Raw genomic sequence first — 21,627 nt, forward strand, 5'->3', positions numbered from 1 at the left:
TGTATTTCATTTTGTTGTGCAAGCGATTCAACTAACGACTCATATCACATGTGCTTCTATTTTTGTATTTTATGCTTTGTCACATGGGTACTTCTGTAAAGGCAGCGTACCCTTACCGGTCAGGTACGACACCGGTGCTGGTACTGGTACTGTCCCGGGTACCTCTTGGGTACTGGTCAAACAGTATCGGGTACGGTCAATGTACCCAGGACCGTGTCCGTCCAATTTAAGACTCGATCAAAGTTGACAGAGTCCTTTCTTATCTAAAATTTACGATTTCGGTTTTGTTCTTTACGCCATTTACACTCAAGAAACACATGCAAAGCCGGTTTTCATTTTTTTTTAATAATTTCTTCTTAAAAATTATAAATTTTGAATCATGAATGTGTTATTTTGTTTGAATTCTTATTTTATGTTACGTATATATATAGCCATACCCCCGTACCCAAGTTTTTGAAAATAGTCCGAACCAGTACCCGTACCGGCAGCCGTATCCGTACCTATGGGACATAGGTTTTATGCTTAAATCAGTAAATGTTCATATTTGACCATTAGTTTTTTTTCACTTTCTCAGTTTTGTGTTTTGCTGCAACGACTGCTATTTCTTGTTTAGCATGTTTTTTCCCATTTCTGTGTTTTGTCCTGGTTTTGTTGTTTTTTGTTTACTTGTTTAATGTTTGTACTTTGTAAGGATGTTAAAGCTTAATATGTTACATTCATATACACAATTCATTATAACTTATAAGTATGTAATATATAATATTCATATATAATTTATCCATAAAGTGTGTAGTGTAGAGTGTATAGACTATAGTGTATATTCTAAATTTCTTAATTCTTATATATAACACATTCATGATGGGTGGACGAACGGCGGCGACGTCGGACGGTATTTGCTTCCGTTTGCCGATTTCTTCTATTTTCTGTCAATGCGCTCTTCTTTCCATTTGTCTGGTGCCGGCAGACGTCGTTTCCACTGGCGAGATCTTCACTTCTTAAAGCACGTAGTTCAGTTTTTCGTCATTTCCTCATCTGTCTTGGAGATGCTATAAACGCTGCCTCCGTTCCTGCTTTTTCCTATATAAGATTTGTTCTCATATGCATTTGACATTCTGGTATTGCTTGTTTTCTCATCGGTTGAGGCGGTTCTTTTATGCATGTTATTTACAGCATGTTCAATAGAAATTTTGTTTCCTTTTGTGCGTTATTTACAGCGTGTTCAATTTTGGGGAAATTTTGCCAAAGTTATTCTGTAAAAATCGTCACTGTTTGGGACTTTGGGGATGTTTAGTGAGTTTTCACTATAAATTCATGTTGTTCCTGTGGAATTAGATAATGCCTTTGTTTTGACTTTCAAAACAAAAGGGTGGCTAATAGTGACTGATTCAGTGATTCTGTAAAAATCTTGACATATATACATGTGTGTGTACGGCCATACCCCCGTACCCAAGTTTTTTGTAAATGATTCGTACCCGCACCGGCACCCGCACCCGCACCCGCACCCGTACCCGTACCTATGTGACATAGCTTGTCAATAATGTCCCATATGGGTTGATATCAGAACTCTTCATTCTTCACATTCACCTAATTTCATACCAAAAAAAAAACATTATGGGCTCATACTATAAATTAATAACTTAGAAATAGAAAAACCTAATTTTGTGACTTACCTTAATTTTCTCCTTTGCACAGTCCATTGCCTCATATATGTAACCCATTGATGGTCTTTCATCACAATCAACCATGCGAAGCACTTCTACGAGTGGGTGCATAACTTTAAGGACCTTGTGCACTTCATTCCAAAAATTCTTTCTCAAAATGGTTCTATCTGCTATTTTTCTTGCTGTAGTCTTAGCTAACTTGCTTTCTGACCATTCATTAGATGTGAACATGACTCGTAGACCCTTTTTGCATTTTTCTAAACTTTCCAAAGTTAAAAATCTTGTTGCAACTTGGCTCATAACTGGCCTACCAAGGTCGCTTTGTGTATGAGACTGCATCATGTTTAAAGTCTCACCATGTGCATAAATGTAGACTACCAACTGCCTTGCTTTAGTAAATATGCTTCTGAAATCTGGAATTTCTCCATTGCCTTCTAACATCAGATCCAACCAATGTGCTGCACATGGCGTCCAAAACATGTGTTTCAAATCTGGTTCATCCATCAACATCTTACCTGCCTTCACATAGTTGGAAGCGTTATCAGTCACAATTTGGACTGTATTCTCTTCATTGACCTCTTTAATGACATCTTTTAGCAGTTTAAACTGCAAGTGTGCATCCTCGACTTTGTTAGATGCATCAACCGACTTCAAAAACATTGTTCCTATGGGATAGTGAACTAAAAAATTGATCAAAGAATTGCACCTGGTGTCTGTCCATCCATCTGACATGATAGAGCACCCATATTTCTTTCAATGCTCTTTATATACCTTGACAAACTCATCTGTGCGTGCAACCTCTAATGCCAACAAGGGTTCTCGCATCTCATGGTAGGACAGCGCCTTCATGATAAGATCGATCATGGCTTGGAAAGAAGGTAGATTGACAGTGTTGAATGGAATCCCTGCTTAGTAAAGCCATCTACTAATGGTTTGACGTACAATTTCTTTCTTCCTTCGTATATCAATTTTCGAAAGTCGTCTGTTCCCTTTGCTAGTGGCTTGTTTAAGAAATATATGCATAGGACCTTTCGGACATGCCAGTTGTGATCCAAACTAATCTCTTGATGTTTGCACTTGAATCTCTACATCTTCATCTGGACTTGTGTATGTAGATGATCTAGCTTGCTTATTCATGCAATGTTTTCCTAATTTTGATGGTAGAATTTTTACAGGCAGTAGCATTTTTTCCAATGCCAAGTAGATGTTGCTTAATTTGGTTAATTCCACCATGCAAAACCCTCTTACATCTTGCACACATTACTGCATTCATATTACTCTTGTTTGTGCAATAGGCCCACTGCCATGTAGGGTCAGCTGATTTTGGAATGAAGACATTATCCGGCCGCTGCCTTGGTTGTTAAGGCATGGACTGCTCCACGCCTAGGCGTGAGTCCACACCTGTTGCCTAAGTCCATCACTTAGGTGACAGGTATTAGACTGGCTGCTAGGTGTGCCTAAGCCGGACTAGGCGCTAGCACACCTAGTCCATGGGAAGGTGAAAAGTCACCTTCCCTTCAATTCAAGTCCTGTAATTTTATTATACATTGTTATATTGTACATACTTATATTATATGCAGTTATGTTATATAATTTATGTTCTTTAATTACAGTTTATTATATGTTAATTACATATTCTATATCAACTCATCAAGTGGAAGTTCCAGCCATACGTTAAAGTACATATTCTACAAAACCATGAATTTCTGTATCTATCTTATGTGCTCTAAAACATATTTTGTGAAACCTATGCCAGCCTTCTTACCCATGTTAAAACCTAGGAAAAGACCACCAGTTTCTCTTGTTTAGTGCATGTCTAGTAATCAGAGAAATATGTGCAGACCTCACTTCTACATAGTCTGGTGTTAGAGATGCAAAGAAACAATATGAACTATGTAGATTGTTAAGACGTGTTTATACTCAGTATTAGGCTTGAGAGGGCACTTGTGTAATAATGTTTCTTTTTAATGACTTTCTTGTAACTTATCCCTCTCCTCTAGTCTATATAAAGAGGAGTTAGGGATTCTTTCGAGGTTAATCAAAGATTAGTTCTCTTAAATTCATCATGGTATCAGAGCACCAGCCGTCTCCTCCTCAGCGAGTTGTCGCCGACTGAGCGGCGCCGGCCGCCGCCTCATCGGCGTCAGTTGCCGCCGCCCTTTGCCGCCCTGTCCATTGCCGCCCGCTGTCCATTGCCGCCTCGCCCTTTGCCGCCCTGTCCATTGCCGCCTGATCCATCCCTGCTGCCCCTCGTCGCCCTACCCATTGTCTGCCTGTGCCGCCTCCGCCTGCGCCGCCTGCGCCCGTCTGCCTGCGCCCGTCCGCCTGCGCCGCCGCCGCGTGTGCACTCTGCCGTTGCTCCGCCCAACAGACTGCTTCGCCTGTCATCTTCGCCGCCGCCTCAACGCTGATTTTTCCTCTCAGCGTCTTTCCGCTGCATGCTGCTCCGCCGCTGCTCTGCACGCTGCTCCTCCGCTGCACGCTGCTCCGCCGCTGTTCCGCCGCTGCTCTGCCCGTGGTTCTGCACGCTGATTTTCTTCTCAACGTCGTCTCTGGTATCTCTCTTCGTTCAGCTCTGCTGTTGCCTCTTCTCGCCGATCAGACTTCTGGATTGCTACCTGCGTTAACTGCATATTGCTTCATGATCAGCATGTTGTCTTTCGATATGTGATTGTATTCTTTTGCCTGCACTTCCTATTCCGTGGCTCGGTTTCCTCCTTTGTGTTGAAAGATGTCTGAAATTAGCAGTGGCGCTAATACCTCTTCCTTTGTATCGTCGGGAGAGATGAAGAGTTCCCCATTTTCCAGCATTATCACCAAAATGGATGGGGGTAATTACGAGATGTGGGCCATGCAAGTAAAAAGAACTTTGATCGCTCATGAGAAGGAACATCTAATTTTGGAGCCCGAGCCCGTACAGAAGGTAGGAAAATATACTACTTGGTTTAAAGATAATTCGTTGGTTATGGTATGGATTGTTGGTACTCTCTCACAAGAAATTGCAAATGAAGTCTTGCACAAGGACAGTGCAAAGGATATGTGGGATTCCCTTGCTGCCACGTATTCACAGGCAAGAAATGAAACGCGCATTATGCAGCTTCATCATGATATCCATCAGATGCGACAAGATGGCAGACCTCTTCACACTTATTATTCTAGTCTCAAGTCCATGTTTGAGAGACTGAATAGCTACTTTCCCGCATGCAAGTGTGAACAACAAAAGGCATACAGAGATATGCTTATGGTAGGGGTCTTTCTTTCTGGTTTAGACTCTGTTTATGAATCCGCAAAGAACCAAATGCTTACTAGTCCCTCGATTCCTCCTATTGATGAGGCTTACAGTAGGCTCAGCAGAATTCCGATCTCTGCATCGACTGTTCCTGATACCACTTCTGCTATGCTTGCTACTCGTGGCAGAGGTGGACCCTTTTTTGCCAGAGGACGAGGGGGCCGTGGCCGTGGCAATACCCCTTCGCGCCCTGTATGTCAGTTTTGTCACCGCATTGGTCATACTGTGGATAAGTGTTGGCAAAAACATGGTCGTCCAGCTTTTGCAAATCAGACTGTATCTACTGATTCTCCTGAGCAGCCTAAGCCTCAGCACACTGCCTCCTCCAGTGAGTTGCATGTAGATGACATTCTCTCTCAGTTGAGGCACTTGATTGGCGACAGCGCCCATCAAGCCCCTGGTCCGACCACTTCTACTGTTCCTACCGCTGCGAGTGCTTCTTCATCTGGTATGTATTCTGCCTGTACAGTCTGCTCTCCTCCTGACACTACAGATTGGCTTATTGATTCTGGTGCATCGACACATCTCTGTGGGGATAAGACGCAATTCACCTCTTACGTCCCTACTCCACCGGGTCGTTCGGTTATTCTAGCAGATGGAAAAGATTCACCAGTTGTTGGACATGGAGAGGTCCAACTTACTTCATCATTGCCGCTGCAGCACGTTCTTCATGCACCAGAATTCTCCCATAGCCTACTTTCTATCAGTCAGATTACCAGAGAATTAAATTGTCGTGCTATATTTGACTCTTCCTCTCTTGTGTTTCAGGATATACTGACGGGCAGGGTGATTGGCAGTGGCCGTGAACAGGGAGGTCTCTACAGGCTAGTGCATTCCTTTCCCTTTGCTGGATCTACCTCGTCGGGGTCGTCCTCATCCTCGGCTTATACTTGGCATTTACGTTTTGGACATCTCCCGTTTCAGAAACTGCTGCATGTTCTCCCTCAGCTGTCTCATAAGTCGTCTTTTCAATGTGAGTCTTGTCAGTTAGGCAAACACCATCGGTCATCCTTTCCTCCGCGGTCTAGTAGAAGTAGCCACTCTGTGTTTGAGTTACTTCATTTTGATGTTTGGGGCCCGAGTCGTACTCCTGACCTTCAGGGTCATCGGTATTATCTTGTTGCTGTTGATGATTACAGTCGTGTTAGTTGGGTTTTTCTTATGAAACACAAATCTGAAGCGGGTCATGTAATCAAAAATTTTATCAATGAAATTCTGACTCAGTTTGATACTTGTGTCAAGATTGTGCGCTCCGACAATGCTCTTGAGTTCTGTGCTTCCTCTTTAGAACAATTTTTCAGGGATAAGGGTATCATTCACCAAACTTCTTGTGCCTATACCTCTCAACAAAACGGGGTTGCTGAAAGAAAACACCGCCATATTCTTGATGTCGCCAGAACCATTATCATACACAGCCATGTTCCCCATTCTTATTGGGGAGATGCTGTTCTTACAGCATGCTATCTTATTAATCGCATGCCGTCATCTGTGTTGGGAGATCTTATTCCTTTCTCTGTTCTTTTTCCTGACAGAGAATTGTTTTCTGTTGCACCTCGTATTTTTGGATGTGTTGCCTTTGTTCAGTTGCTTGGTCCTGGGAGAGATAAGTTATCCCCTCGGGCTATCAAAACGATCTTTGTTGGTTATTCCCGCACTCAAAAGGGATATCGTTGTTATGATCCTTCTACTCGTCGATATTATGTGAGTGCTGATGTTACATTTTTTGAGTCCACCTCTTATTTCTCTTCAAATGGAACTCAATTAAGGATGCCTGAATTTAGTGATGAAGTCCACCTTCCTTTACCTCTCATGAGTTATCCACAACCCGTTGCTTCGCGTTTTGGGGCTATCTACCAACGTCGCACTAAACCTGTTCAACCTGCCCCCTGTGCTCCTGTGCCTTCACCCAGCATGCCCAAGGTACTTCCTGAACACACAAATCCTGCTGACCATTCTTTATGTGATGATGCCACAGGGGACTCTCCAGAGCATGCTACTGGTCCTCATATTAATGAACTTGATATGCCTATTGCTCAAAGGAAAGGCAAACGCAGTTGCACTATGCATCCTCTCTCTGGTCATTTGTCCATGGCTCGCCTCACTCCTACTTACCGACAGTTTGTCAAGGGACTGTCGGCTGTAGCTCTTCCACAGACTCCCATGGACGCTCTTTCTGATCCCAAATGGGCCGCAGCTATGCAAGAAGAGATGGATGCCCTTCAGTCTAGAGGCACGTGGACACTAGTTACTCCTTCATCTGATGCAGCTATTGTTGGTTGTCGATGGGTATTTACTGTTAAATACAGAGCAGATGGCAGCATTGAGAGATATAAGGCTCGCCTGGTTGCAAAAGGCTATACTCAGACTTATGGGGTTGATTATTATGATACCTTCTCTCCTGTGGCACGACATGCTTCTTTACGGGTTCTTCTCGCTGTTGCCGTCAGCAAGAATTGGTCTCTATCACAGCTTGATGTCAAAAATGCCTTTCTGTATGGTGACCTACATGAAGAAGTGTATATGCAGCAACCACCAGGGTTTGTTGCTGAGGGGGAGTGTCAGAAAGTGTGTAGATTGAGAAAGGCAATTTATGGTCTGAAACAAAGTCCTCGAGCTTGGTTTCAAAAATTATCAGAGAATATTGAGAATGAGGGCTTCAGACGTTCTTCGGTTGATCATTCCCTTTTTGTCAAGAAAACTTCTACAGGTACAGTGATAGTTCTTGTCTATGTTGATGATATCATTGTTACAGGGGATGATATTCAGGGGATTTCCAACATCAAGGGCGTCCTTGGACGACACTTTGTCACCAAGGATCTTGGTGAGCTACGCTATTTCCTAGGTATTGAGTTTGCTAGAAATCAGAAGGGTCTTATCATGTGCCAAAGGAAATACGTTACTGATGTTTTGCAAGAGACAGGTATGCTAGGATGTCAACCTGCCTCTACACCCATGGACATCAATACTCGCTTGTATGATGATGATACTGAAGATGTTGATGCTAGACAATATAGAGGGATTGTTGGGAAGCTCCTATATATCACTGTTACTCGACCTGATATTGCCTATGCTGTCAGCAGAGTGAGTCAATTTATGGATAAGCCCAAGAAAGTCCATTGGGATGCTGCCATGATGATTCTCAGGTATCTGAAAAATTCACCAGGAATGAGACTCTTCTTTCAAAATGGTACATCTCTCACTATATCTGTGTATGTTGATGCTGATTATGCGGGATGTCACCTTGACAGAAAATCCACTACTGGGTTTTGTGTGTTTATTGGATCCAACTTGGTCACATGGAAGAGTAAGAAGCAGACAGTGGTTGCCAGATCAAGTGCAGAATCTGAGTATAGAGCTATGGCTCAGGCTACTGCTGAAGTTATGTGGGTTAGATCTCTGATGTTGGATCTTACTGTGGAAGTGCCTCTTCCTATGCAATTGTTAGGTGATAACAAAGCTGCTCTGTTTATTGCTAATAATCCTGCTTTCCATGAGAGAACCAAGCATGTTGAAGTAGATTGTCACTATACCAGAGACATGATTCAAAAGGGGTTTGTAAGTACCTCCCATATTTCAACTACAGGGCAAACTGCTGATATTTTTACTAAAGCTCTTGCAAGAGGACCATTCCAAAGTTGTTGTTCCAAGTTGAGCTTGTTTGACATATACGCTCCAACTTGAGGGGGAGTGTTAAGACGTGTTTATACTCAGTATTAGGCTTGAGAGGGCACTTGTGTAATAATGTTTCTTTTTAATGACTTTCTTGTAACTTATCCCTCTCCTCTAGTCTATATAAAGAGGAGTTAAGGATTCTTTCGAGGTTAATCAAAGATTAGTTCTCTTAAATTCATCATAGATGATAGTCCATGCATGAAGTGTAAGACATTTCCTAAATTACTATGTTGTAAAAATCCTCTTTGATGCATATACTTATCAATTCATGGTCATCAAATGTACACAAGTAACAAAGTAAAATATTGTTAAATATTGGTAAATTTCTTCATCTTCATTTACAGACTAATGCAATTCTTGATTATGGCAACTAATTTTAGCTAGATGTGACTTGATTACAGAAGAGCTCTCAAAGAACTAAAGTGTTAGTAACAGAATAAAAGTCTGCTACATATTGGACGCCTTTTTAGGCCAGGCGCACCTGCAAGTCCCTAGTCGCCTTGACAACTAAAGCTGCGGCTGATCCTGTACTTGATCTTCACCTTCACTTGTATAAGCATGTGTGTTGCTTGAACTTCCGTGATCTATTTGTATGTAGATTTTAGGTAAATATGGAAAATATAATAATTGTATATATAACAACATATATATAGTAAATTAAAGATGTACATACGGTATACAAAATTTAATAATGTTATGTAATATAAAGATGTACATACGGTATATAATATAAAAATTTATATTAGGGCACATGCACAACATGTAATCTACACACCCTCTTAATGTCCATGACTTTGATAGTTTGATGGGGATATTCGCCTCACTATGGATGACTGGATATCCAAATGGAAGGTAACTAGGCATGCCAAATGGATGAGGCAAGTAGCATGCTTAGTCCAGCCTGTCGCCTAGGTGCCAAACCAACACCCCATGGCTAAATGATGGACTTGGGCATGGGAGGTGAACCGACAACTAGTCCATGACTAGGTGTCGCCTAGACGACGCCTTGACAATTCGTGCCTCTGGCTGAAGCGTGAGGCATGCCTCCGACATGAGTTTTCTTTTTTTATTTTTAAATCTCGTCCATAACAAACTGTTTTATTAATTTTTTTTCTTTCTTTGTTTTTAACACCTGTTTTTTATTGTCTGGAGGATTTTGAGTGAAACCCTCCAGATTTTAGGTGTCCCTGTCTCTCTCGACTCTCCAAAGTGCAACCGTGATAGGAGAGTGAAGATACTAAACGTGGATGTTTAGATGGGCATCTGCTTGACTCAGGCTATCAAAGTTTTGCACCTTTACAAGTTTTTGGGTCTATGCACACCCATTTGTATTGATTTTTGTTGTCATGAGAGTAGTCTACTCTTCACCACCAAGTACCTAAATGAAATTTAAGGGTAGGAATAATCAGTCCATACCTGCACTGGAATCCAAGGTCGTTGGCTGCTCTTCCATTCTTCTTCTTTTTTCCCTTCCTCCTCTTCCCCATCCTCCTCTTTCCATTCTGATTTCCTTCTCTCTCTCCTTTGGTTTCTTTTCTCCCCCCTTCTATCTCCTTTAATTATTAGTTTGATTACGTGGCATTCTATGCTCTGCATGGGATGTGATGAGTGAGGCCCATGCTGAGTGGCGTCCTTTCTCATTTTTATATATATATATATATGTTTACTGTAAATAAAAATGTTGAAGTTAATTATTATTTGGTCTCTAACATTCATCTTAATTCCATAATGCTCCCTTTTATCTTCCTTTCCAAGTTTCCCCTTGGCCATAATTCTAGATATTGCAAAATTACCTTCTCATTTCGATGTTTGACATTATTTTTGTGAATATTTTATACTAGATAATATTTTGTCCTGAAACTTATGCTTCATTATGCATCGCTTGGTTGTGCCTCGCTTCACAAGCTTAGCACATCGCTTCTCATCGCACTTAACAACTAAAGGTGGGATCCTGGCCAGGTCGCTCACGGGTACCTGGTACCGGTACCCGACCCAATACGGGCCCGAAAAACTCGGCCCAGGCCCGATGGGCCGGCCAGGATCGGCCCGACCGGGGCCCGATCCGACTCGATAACACTTAAAAAATACTTTTTATTATTAATAATATATATTTTATGATTAAAAATATATTTTGTATTTAAAAAAATATTTTTATATTAATTTTTTTTTATTATAACCGAAAGGGCTGGGCCCGGGTTTCGGGTATTGGGCCCGAGACCGACTTTCCGACATCGGGCCGGCCCAGACCTGGTTCTTATCGGGCCAGGCCGGGCCGGCCTGATGCCTACCCTTGTTAACAACCTTGTTCTATATCAACCAAAGCCCACCGCAAATTTGTTCATACTCTCTTGGATTGAACCATCCTGCACTTGTCAGGGATGGGTAGGCCTCCATTTTGGACCTCTGTCCACATTGAACTAAGTTATGTCCAAAGTTACAAACTAACCAAGCAACCTAGACCTGACCCATATGGACCTGATTCCATTTATCTTTATTGCTAGAGATCTAGTTGCCATAGGAAATACATTTATGGAAATTCATTTGATGATGAGATCCTAGTCTGCTAGCATACAACCTGCGCCATGACTAGGTGGTGGTTTGATCCGAACTTGTTTAGATCAAACCTCAAAATACAACCTCAACATAGGATGACCTTGAAGGGTGACCACTTGAACTGAATTTGTTTAGATCAAACCTCAAAACAGACATTATTCTTAATATTAAAAGCTCTGTGTTAAACCTAAGATGAAAATAGCAGGTTAGTTTTCATTGGATCTGTTCGCCGGATGATCAATCTGTGTCTATCACCAACTGGTGTTGGTTAACATTTTCTAAAATTTCGTTTAAAGTGCTTAGATTCGCAAGGTTATCCAGCTAAAGTCATTTTCTTTCTTCTATGACCTGTGTTTCTGACTTTCTAGCATGCAAGTTGCAACTCTGCAAAAATTAGTCTTCATATGAGTTTGAGTGGTGATCTAGCGAGTTTTCAAACCATTTCAGCGTGGTATATCTGTCTAGGTTTTGCTTGGAGTCTCTATTTGAATGGGACGAATGTGATTTTTTTCTTGTTCAATTTCTGATGATTTGTCCATTTGGTCCATCTTAGTGGTGAAAGCATGGAGAACGCCCTGCGTGCTTGTTGTAAGGGTATTAAATTAGGAAAAATTCTGATTCATCGTGATGGCGACAATGGCAAGCAGGTAAGTTTCATTTTCTTTATTTGTGAACCATTCTTGTAATTTGATGTCCCACAATAGTTTCTTTTCCTCTTGAAACAGCTCATTTATGAGAAGCTCCCTCGAGATATTTCTGAACGCCATGTCTTGCTTCTCGATCCTGTGCTTGCAACAGGTATCCAACCTTCTCTCTTACAATAGACTGTATTTTAAATCATGTGCACCATCATTTAGTTCAGACACAAGATCATCCATCAGTTTAGTGGGTCTGGGATGCTTAGAATGGAATGCTATTTATGCAATGGTCAATATGGTGTTGTCCTGTAAACATTTGGACGAATATTTTTTGTCTGTTGACTGTTCCTTTTTTCTAATTTATGAGAATTTTGATTTTTTTCTTTTTAATTGTTTTTTTGTCATTTTCACTGTCAGCATATATGTTGGTCATACAGACTGATATGATCTTTTTATTTCATAATTAAGGTAATTCTGCTAATCAGGCCATTGAACTCCTCATACAGAAAGGCGTCCCAGAAAGCCGAATAATTTTTCTCAATCTCATTTCAGTAAGCGCCTTTTTTTTTTTTTTTTACTTTTAGCATTTTTAATGACAGGTAGATTCGATTTCGGCCTTCCTGCCTGGATAAGTTCTTGATATCCCTTACTTACTGGTCCGTGCGCTGTGTAATTTCAGGCTCCGGAAGGGATTCACACAGTTTGCAAACGGTTTCCTTCCTTAAAAATTGTTACATCAGAAATTGATGTGGCATTGAATGAAGAGTATCGTGTCATTCCTGGGATGGGTGAATTTGGGGATCGGTATTTTGGCACAGATGGTTAATGTCATACCATGCAACATCGGTAGCTTTTATCTTTTTGCAGATTTTCAGTTTCTGTAATGCTTGAGGGAAAGTAACATTTATAACAAAGAGCATTTAAAGCATCGATCGGCATGCAAGACAAGTACTGTTATGCATAAGCAAATTTATGGGTTTGCCGTGCAAAAAATGCGTTATGGAAAATTCGTTTCCCCTTGCAGAGCTTTTCATAAACCATTTTTGTCAGTTAATTGAATACCATTATTTGAGAGTACAGTTTGAGCTTGTCTTGATTGTTTACTGCCTAACCATGAAGACTTTCTCGTATGAAAGCCAGCTTTTTTAAACATGGACGTTCCGCATGACTCAATTCGACGGCTGCGTTGGAAAGAATTTGGAAGTGGTTATTATATATTGGGACTAAGGTTAATTGCAACGCAGCAACATGCTTCCAGAAAGTGTAGCACAAGATCGAATAAATGTATGGTGGAAAATCGCGCTACTGCCAAACTAGATAGACTATAAGGCCAGGAAGTTGAGAATAAATTACAGGAAGGGGGTGGAATAAAGTGGATGGGCCATTCCATAGCTGAAGGAGCTTCTAATGAGCCCCCAGGTGACCAAAATATGTGACATGTATGCACTCCGTCAACCAATACTTCCCAGCACAGAAGCAGAGGACAGCCATGGTGAGCATGAGGGAGACAGGTAGCCTATATATAGCGACTTAGGGTAGGGAGAACTTTCTTGAGCCACCTTCACCGTACATGTCATTCCGTTGCAGCAGCTCACCCACACTAGTTGATTCTGATGATATACTACCACAAACCTGGCAGATGTACATTGAATGTAGTGAGGACAGACAGAAAGAGAGAGGCACGCATTGGAAGAACCAAACAAATGCAACGAGCAGAAGTCATGATAAAGGGTCCCGGTCTTAACTTCAATATGTTGGGATCAAATATGAGCTTTCGAACAGAACATATTACCTGCTGACGGGCAAATCTGAAATCATCCATGCTTAATTGCCGTATATCAGCACTGGTGGTAAGCTGAGCACCTGCCTGCCTCCAGTGAGTGCCAATTCCTTCTCGTACAAGCACAAGTCATACATTGAATGATTGTGCATGTCAGAAAGAAGGAAGGTTGTTTTCAGGGCATGCAAATCAAAATATCAAACTACTTCATCCTCGTGTATTATATCATTGCCAATCGAAGTTTTCAAGTGATGCAATTTGCACAGCAGTTGACTCTGGATTATGCATAACACTAAATAAACCAACACCACCTCTTCTTTTTGTTGAAAAATAATACCATTCTGCATTGGCCTCATAAATCATAATATACCAGTAATTACAAGTTATATGTGTAACACCTGTCCTACAGACAAGGCAGAAATACATTTCACGCCACTTAGGTCATCTCGAGCCAAACATATTGCAGGTTTCCATTGAATAAAAGGCTATAACCTTTTGCATATACAAGGTACAGCAAGTCACAGACATAACGTGTATACTTCTTGTCATATTCATGCATTGAGGAAATGTATTTGATACTACATTTACCAGATTTATACAAAAACTATGAAAGTTCCTTCTGTAAAACTTCTGCACCCAGGAAGGCAGGAAGTACTCCGCTGCATCTATCTGAATTCTTGAAAATTTATCTATAAAGACATTAAAACAAGGGGAAAAAAAAGTGACTACCATGTCAGGTAACACATTTGGATGTACATGCACATCTACACAGACTAGAGAACCTTATGATCGCCACTAATATCACTTATTGTATGACTCATCAAGACTAAAAGGCTCCAGGATGAAGCACGTGATAAGTTTTCTGGGGAAATGTCCTAAGTTAGCTCTTTCTGCTAGAACTAACTCCATAAATGGTAAAATACTGTGGTCTCATGAGCTCTACCACAAATGGCAACTATTAAATATCAGGGAGCCCATGGAATCACATATTCAAATAATCATAAATGATCAAACAAGATAACAAAATAAAATCAGAAACACAAACTTGCTTTAGATAAGCACATAATGAACCTGAACATGCTCTGACAATAGTCGTGGTAATGTTCAGCTCTAAGACAACCTATGCCATATGTACTCATACATTAAGATAAATCATCAAATAAGATAGACCACCATCAATAGGAAGGTGGCCTGCGTGGTACTGTCAACAAGCCGACCACTACAAACCAGAAGCACTGAACATTAAGTGCTACAAAGATTTGCATTCAAATAGGCTGTAGATTCTCTCCGATGAGATTAAATCTGCTATCCCAAAATTGGCTTCAACAAGCTGTTCCACTTGATGTTTGGAACTAATTGTTATACATATTGCCGTATATGCAATTTACTCTGGATTACTGTCAGGTACATTAATGCTCATTCAATATGATCAATGATATTGTTAATCCATAAAGACAATTATTTCTTCCTGATGAAAATCGAAATAGCTAATGGGATTAAGAACCGGTTGGGTCAGACAAAAATCAAAGAGAAATGATGACAAAGTCAGTGAGATATTAGTTGAAGAAGTCATTGTTGACCAAGTGTAAGTTCTGCCCAACATTTTCCCTTTTCTGTTCTCTATTCTGCAGGTCTGGAACTGAGGCACAAACAGTATGCAAGTACCATTTCCCAAGGACAAGATAATTTCAGCAGAAAAAGGACATTTTCAGGTCTAAGGCGTGCTGATGTTAACAGATGAGATCAGCCAATGAAGCAGAGAACAAAATTTTTTCCTTTTTTTTACGACAAATTGTCTAAGTTACAGACCAGCACACTAGAGATCAGCAGGTATAGTTGAAGATGATAAATGATGAGATAATGGAAAAAGAAAAAGAAAAATAAGATGGATTTAGATGGTACATCCATTGAGGTTAATTGATCGGCCTTTTATTATCCATGGGTTTTTTACGTCAAATGGTCTAAGTTACAGACCAGCACACTAGAGATTAGCAGGTATAGTTGAAGATGATAAATGATGAGAAAAGGGAAAAAGGAATAGAAAAATAAGATGGATTTTGATGGTAGATCCATTGAGGTTAATTGATCAGCCTTTTATTTCTCATCCATGGGTGATGTGTGATAGTTTATGTAAACTACTTACATAAGCATTTAGGACTTCAACACTACAAGTGAAACAAAGATCTCCGTCACAATTTGATCTGCAACTCCACTCACAAGCTCATGGCTCTGATATGTGTTCTAAAGAAGGTTTTTGAGTTTTCACGCGTCTAAATTTTTGTTCCATCTCATATCCCATTTCAACGAAATGCAAGACCAAAATATTCACCAAAGCACCAAAGGTCGAACTAACATCAATTGCAGCTTAGGGCAAGAAGGTCAGGTCACCCAGTCGTGACATTGTGAGTGTGGACCACCATGACCACATAGTTCCTGGTTGGTATCCCATCAGCAGTACAATGAAAAGCCAACCAGCAGAATGTGTGGTCCTAGTGGTGTCGGCACATCATCAGGTTAGGTGATCTCCATTCATACAGAACATGCCAAGAAAAATAAGGATGAAAGGCCCTATAAGGCAGACGTAGGATTCTTGGAGTATTTTCACACATATTGCACATGAAAGTTAGAACATCTCAGATGATTAGTTATTACTACCTCCTTCTCCTTCTTCAGTAACCAAATGTTGATATGCCACATGACAAGTTGCAGAAATCAAAAAACATCAGCAAACAAAAAAGTATGTACCTTAGAGCACTTAAAAGAAGAAAAAATGGTGCATCACATTTTATCACTTGAAATATATTGTTTTCACGAAGAACGCGTGCTCTGAAGCATAAAGGCCTTCGACCTTTTCTTGTTGCAGTTCCTTCTTGGAAAGTTGAGGCCTTTCTCAAAGAAATGAAAACGCAAGTAAAAGCCCATATATAAGAAATTCTCCTTTTCCTTTTTCCGGCATCTGCCTGGCGGGAAGCGCAAAAGATGTGCTGGGGACTCTTTTTATTTATTTTATTTTTTTGCAGCAAGCAAAATGTACGTTAGTCTTCGTCTTTTTCCCGTTTATCTCCTTCCGGAAAAGATATTTAACTGTGTCGAAGTACGATTCGAGTTGGAACAAATATTTTATGCATTTTTGAAGAAATCGGAATTTCACGTCAAAGTGAAACCAATGTCTGTATAACAATCGCCTCAGGTTGCGACGGAAATTCCGACGCCCGGCATGCAGCGAGGTGTCTTACGGCGTCGCAGATTCTCATCATCTTCTCTCAAACGAGATAGTCTTCTCAACTTTTTGAAACATCAAACATGATGAAGTCATGTTAGAAGATAAAACTATGGACAAGAAAATAAATACATAAATATAAATGTATATCAGTCTCAGCTATAGATTAGCAATATTTCAGGTAATAGGTTTTATAACAACTTATAAAAACTTGACAAATTTTTGGCATTTAAAGTAAATAAATAAATAATAAATTAAGAAAATAATAGTATTCTTTCTGAATATATATATATATATATATATATATATATATGGAAATTCCTTAAAGGCAAAAAGAATACAATATTTGACATTGCAAGAACGAGAAGGTACTTAAAATTTTCGAAAGCTTATAAATTTTTATGATAACAGAAATGTTACTGCTGTGCGCTTAAATATTTTTGATAGCCATACTTTTTAAGAATTTTGGACCATATCATGCTAGTGTTATGATATTTCCAAATACTACCTATGCCTGCAGATGGATAATATGCAATCAATAGAAAGGTGAAGATGTCAGCTGCCGATAGTAATTGTAGATGGCATGGCTTACTTCAGTACATGAATGTTGTCTATACATGTATTCATGTGCAGGCATAATTGACGTATACAGGTTAAACGTCATTTTTTGGAAGGATGCAATTGGTAGGACGACGATAACTAAAACAAGCCAAAAAAAGAAAAGGCCAACAGAATTATTTCTCAAAAAATTACGCCAATCTGGAACAAAAAGGAGGATTAATCACATAACTTATTAACTTCTTTCTCAAAAAATTACAGCCAATCTGGAACAAAAAAAAAGACGATGAATCACACAATAGTAGAGCAATGTACTACACTTAATGTTAGCCAAAAGGCCGAGAAATGCATAGGCAGTAGGAAAACAAAGAAGAAAGAAAATCAAAGAGTAAGACAGACGGTCAAGGGCTGGAACTTGAAGGATACCACCCTCAAAAATACGCCAACGCAGGCGCCTATCCCAAGGTCGAGAACAGGCGGTGTGGGTTTTCCACACCTAGTTGAGCAACAATGTCTCCCAACCATGCGTGTGAAAATCGAAATAAGCATATCATATATACCTCAAAAAGTACCGGAAGTTATCAAATGATTCCTCAAGTCTCTAACGCCAAGAAGTCCAGACAGCAGTTCTTCCCTGAATTCTTGGATCTTGTCGGTAGCACCTAAGTTGACACTATCATCATAGAGTCTCTTGCTAGTATACCACTTACATTGGCTACATTATCAGATATGTTTCCACTTAGATTCAGGTACCAGCTACACCAGTCAACATCTGAAGGATAGGGCTTAAGCCTTAAGGACTCATTACCACTACAAATTTTCCATTTCAATATCAGCTGCCGGACACATTCCTTCCAAATCATTAGTTGCCTCACTTCAGGCGTCAGCATCATTTTGGCTTTCTTATCAGCCGTTGGAATTAAAGAGTCAAGGTTCTCGTTAGTGCATGATTTCCTTACAGTGGAAGACATACATTTTTCCAATGGAATACAAGTGGAAGATAGTGTAGATGGTTTGAGCATTCTGCTGAAATCCAAGACCATTTTTTTGAACAGATGAAACTGGCGGATCTTGTGCAAAACTGTGATAAAGATGCCAACATTGATGCGCCAGCCACATCTGAAGAAGCTCCTGCCCTTCTTGCACATTGAAAAGAATCCTTTTTCTTGGCCTTCCATCAAATCATCCAAAGGAACTATAGCAGCTGATGTATCGTCGCTTGAAAATTGCTGGAAAATCTACAGGGAAAAGTGCAATTGGGAGGCAAACAACTTCTTGAAAAGGGTGAGAAGCAACAGAAACAATTTAAGCATAAATAAACTGCAAATAACAGTCAGTAAGATGCACGTGTGTCGTCCGAGGTGGAGAGCGGCAGGTCCCACATCTTTGATAAACTTATACGGAGGGGATGGGGAACAGGCTTCACCCACCCTCTCAAATATGAACGGATTTTGGTCCGAGTGGAGCACAGAAGGATTCTCAGCTTGTCGCTCGAACCCATTTGAGGAAGCATCCAGCCAGGTTTCATTGGACCTGTCCAATTTGCAAAAGAGATGATTGGCCCCTTGCTGTTGGTTCGACCATGGTAACTGCAATTCCGGGTCGCAAATTTCAATGAGCCGGCCTTCAGCAATGAAGGACGGAAACTTTGCTAAAGCTCAGCTCGTCCGCACGCACAACAATTCTGGAATGTTTCCTGATCGCTTTGCCATTTATCCCTTGCTCTCTGAGCACTCCAGTACCGCTGCCATGTAACTAATATTCTGATAACGACCACAAAAAAGACACATATTGAGGAACATAGACCACCAACCTCAGAAACAGGACAGAGTGACACGATCCGTATACACCATAATTGTTACCCGCAAAAGCTTGATTTTGCAAATAATTTTGCTCACTGACAGACCACGTAGCGATAAGTTGCAGCTTATTGTTCCACCAATTGTAAAAACCTCACCGGTAAGTGACACGTCGCAAATGAAGAATATTTCCAAGCTCATTTCCATATGCCCAACAACAGAGTTTTATGTGAATAGATGCAACCATATAACAAACCACGTTATAAGAAGCCCTAAACGAAGCCTTGTGACAAGAAAGATGAAGATCTCAGCTTAGTGTTCACATCATTAGATGCAGATGGAGACGCACAAACGAATCAGGACACATTCTTTCAAACTTTTCAAATAAAGCCAGACACGAAAACCAGTTAATTGTTGTAATCTAGCTGCATGAAAATCGATTACGAAAATTCAAAAAGGAGAAGAGGACATTAGAAAGCATGCACGACTACCTAGGACAAATTCTCTCGAAATGCATATCTTGAAGACGATGTACATCCGAATGAGAAAAAAAAACTCTATTGACAGCACTGCTAAATCTTCGTTCACTGAGAATCACGTTCTCGCTAGTCCTCCAGTAAGAAGATCACACACTTGCATGACTATGAACAATAAATATAACGATCTAATTACGGGGAAGTTGACCAAAGATATAGAAAAAAGTGAAACCTAATCCGAGAGAATTTGTTTCGAATCACCTCCGGATACTGCGAGACGGCTTGCCCCACGCATTCGATGCACCTGAGTTCCTCCTGTAATAGAAGTACCACAACTTCATCTTATCAAACGTAATCTGCGACGGTCCCGGCGGCCCTGCAAGATTAACCCGAGCACATTCCCATCGCAGATTTTTAACCAGAAAAAAAAAAAAGGGAGGGGTGGGGGTGTGGAGGGGAAAGAAAAGAACAAGAGCATAACGCAAGTCTCACAGGCTGCGGAATGAGCTAACATGGTACCAGCTGCCTCGAGGCTTCTTCCTTTGCAGCCGCCTCGGATAGAAGCTCATCGCCGTCTGCGGTTCCAGAAAGGGTTTGGGCGGAGACGAGTTCTTGACGATCGCCATCCTGAACTGGCAATGCCCGATCTCCGGCGGCAAGACCACTTGCTTGTCCGGCAACCGTTTCCGTCTAACCGGTCCCAAATACACCAGGGTTATTCATAAACAATCACGAAAAGATAACCAAGACGAACACCATTGTCAGAGAAAGAAGAAATGGTTGAACGCTTGAACGGCGGGTGAGGAGGAGTTGGAGGAGCGGTGGCGGCGGTTGCCGCCTGACAACATGCTCGCTTTCCGGCGCAGTCGCCCAAGTCCCCAGAAACCCTGTCCGCCTTGTGGAGAACATTGCGGGATTCCGGCGGTCTCTGATTCTATCGCTCTCGCTCTCTGAATAATAATAAATAATTATTTTGCGTTTATTTCTGCTGATGGCTTGCCTTTGGCAATTGGTGTTCGCATAACTGTATTAACTTTTTTTTTTTTTTTCATTCACAGTTTTTTCTTCCAATTGCTTGTTTTTCTTCCATTTATTATATATTCACTGGTAGTCTCCCTCTATTTTTAAAATCGAAAATTAAACAGAACCGGCTAAACTGCCGATTCACGGTCGAACCGGTTTCGAAATGATAACAGTATTGAACTTGAAGAAAAGTTAAAATATCTTAAATACTCGTGCCGGTAACAAAAATAAACGGTATGTGTTTTTACATTTGTGTCGTAAAACGAACCGGATTTATTTGAGTCGATTTTGAATAACCCGATTCAACTTGATTTCCGCAGCATTTTCCCAAAATTAGAAAAAGAGGACTTCTGTATTTCACTGATTTTCAGTTGCGATAGCGCGACACAAGCCATTTTGCTGGATTTTTCTCTAAAATGGTTGCAAACGGTTCGGGTATGGTAAAAATATGTTGCTATTTTCCCGGTGCCGATCCGGATCAGTTAGTTACTGGCGAATAAATAATAATAGGACCGCCATTCGTTTGCATGTGATTTAACTGCTGACGCAGAGACATAAATCAATCGAAGTTGTCAATGCATTTACTTTCCTTCGACCTATTTTATAAGTTACTAAACCTTCTTCTCATTTTTACAGACCTATTCACAATGTATCACACATATATATATATATATATGTGTTCAAATCTGTCATACGCTTTGATAGTTAAAAATTAAAAGTATGTCGAGTGCAACAATAATTCGTTCTACTTTTGGCAACGGTTCGCACATCTAGCTGATTTGAAATTTGAATTTTCCTATCTATAATTAGTGTTAATGAAATGTTTACTTTCAAATTTTCTTATATTATTAGGGAGTTCTTGAGTAAATAGATCAAAAGTTAAGTATTTTTGTGAATTTCTAAAGAATATGACGAAAAAGAAAAGGATGAAGCTTCCTAGTGAGGATGGAGGTTTGAT

At 40.5% G+C, this 21,627-nt stretch overlaps 1 protein-coding gene and 1 long non-coding RNA gene across 2 annotated transcripts in view; one reads left to right on the forward strand and one right to left on the reverse strand.

Moving 5' to 3' along the window:
* LOC116250251 (uridine/cytidine kinase UKL1, chloroplastic) overlaps positions 1–12,892 on the forward strand; it is a 66,659-nt gene extending 53,767 nt beyond the window's left edge. The window contains exons 11-14 of the mRNA XM_031623837.2: positions 11,729–11,822; positions 11,901–11,973; positions 12,282–12,364; positions 12,493–12,892. Coding sequence (XP_031479697.1) covers positions 11,729–11,822; positions 11,901–11,973; positions 12,282–12,364; positions 12,493–12,639 — 397 coding nt within the window. The 3' untranslated portion in view covers positions 12,640–12,892. The remainder of the gene's footprint in view (positions 1–11,728; positions 11,823–11,900; positions 11,974–12,281; positions 12,365–12,492) is intronic.
* A 4,681-nt stretch (positions 12,893–17,573) lies between these two features.
* Positions 17,574–20,629, reverse strand: LOC126409864 (uncharacterized). The gene is made up of 2 exons (XR_007572702.1): positions 20,139–20,629; positions 17,574–20,022 (listed from the first exon to the last, which is right to left on the reverse strand). It is a non-coding gene; the product is annotated as an uncharacterized LOC126409864 (long non-coding RNA).
* Positions 20,630–21,627: the final 998 nt, after the last annotated feature.

Source organism: Nymphaea colorata, chromosome 3, assembly GCF_008831285.2.
Source record: "Nymphaea colorata isolate Beijing-Zhang1983 chromosome 3, ASM883128v2, whole genome shotgun sequence".
Taxonomy (NCBI): Eukaryota; Viridiplantae; Streptophyta; class Magnoliopsida; order Nymphaeales; family Nymphaeaceae; genus Nymphaea; species Nymphaea colorata.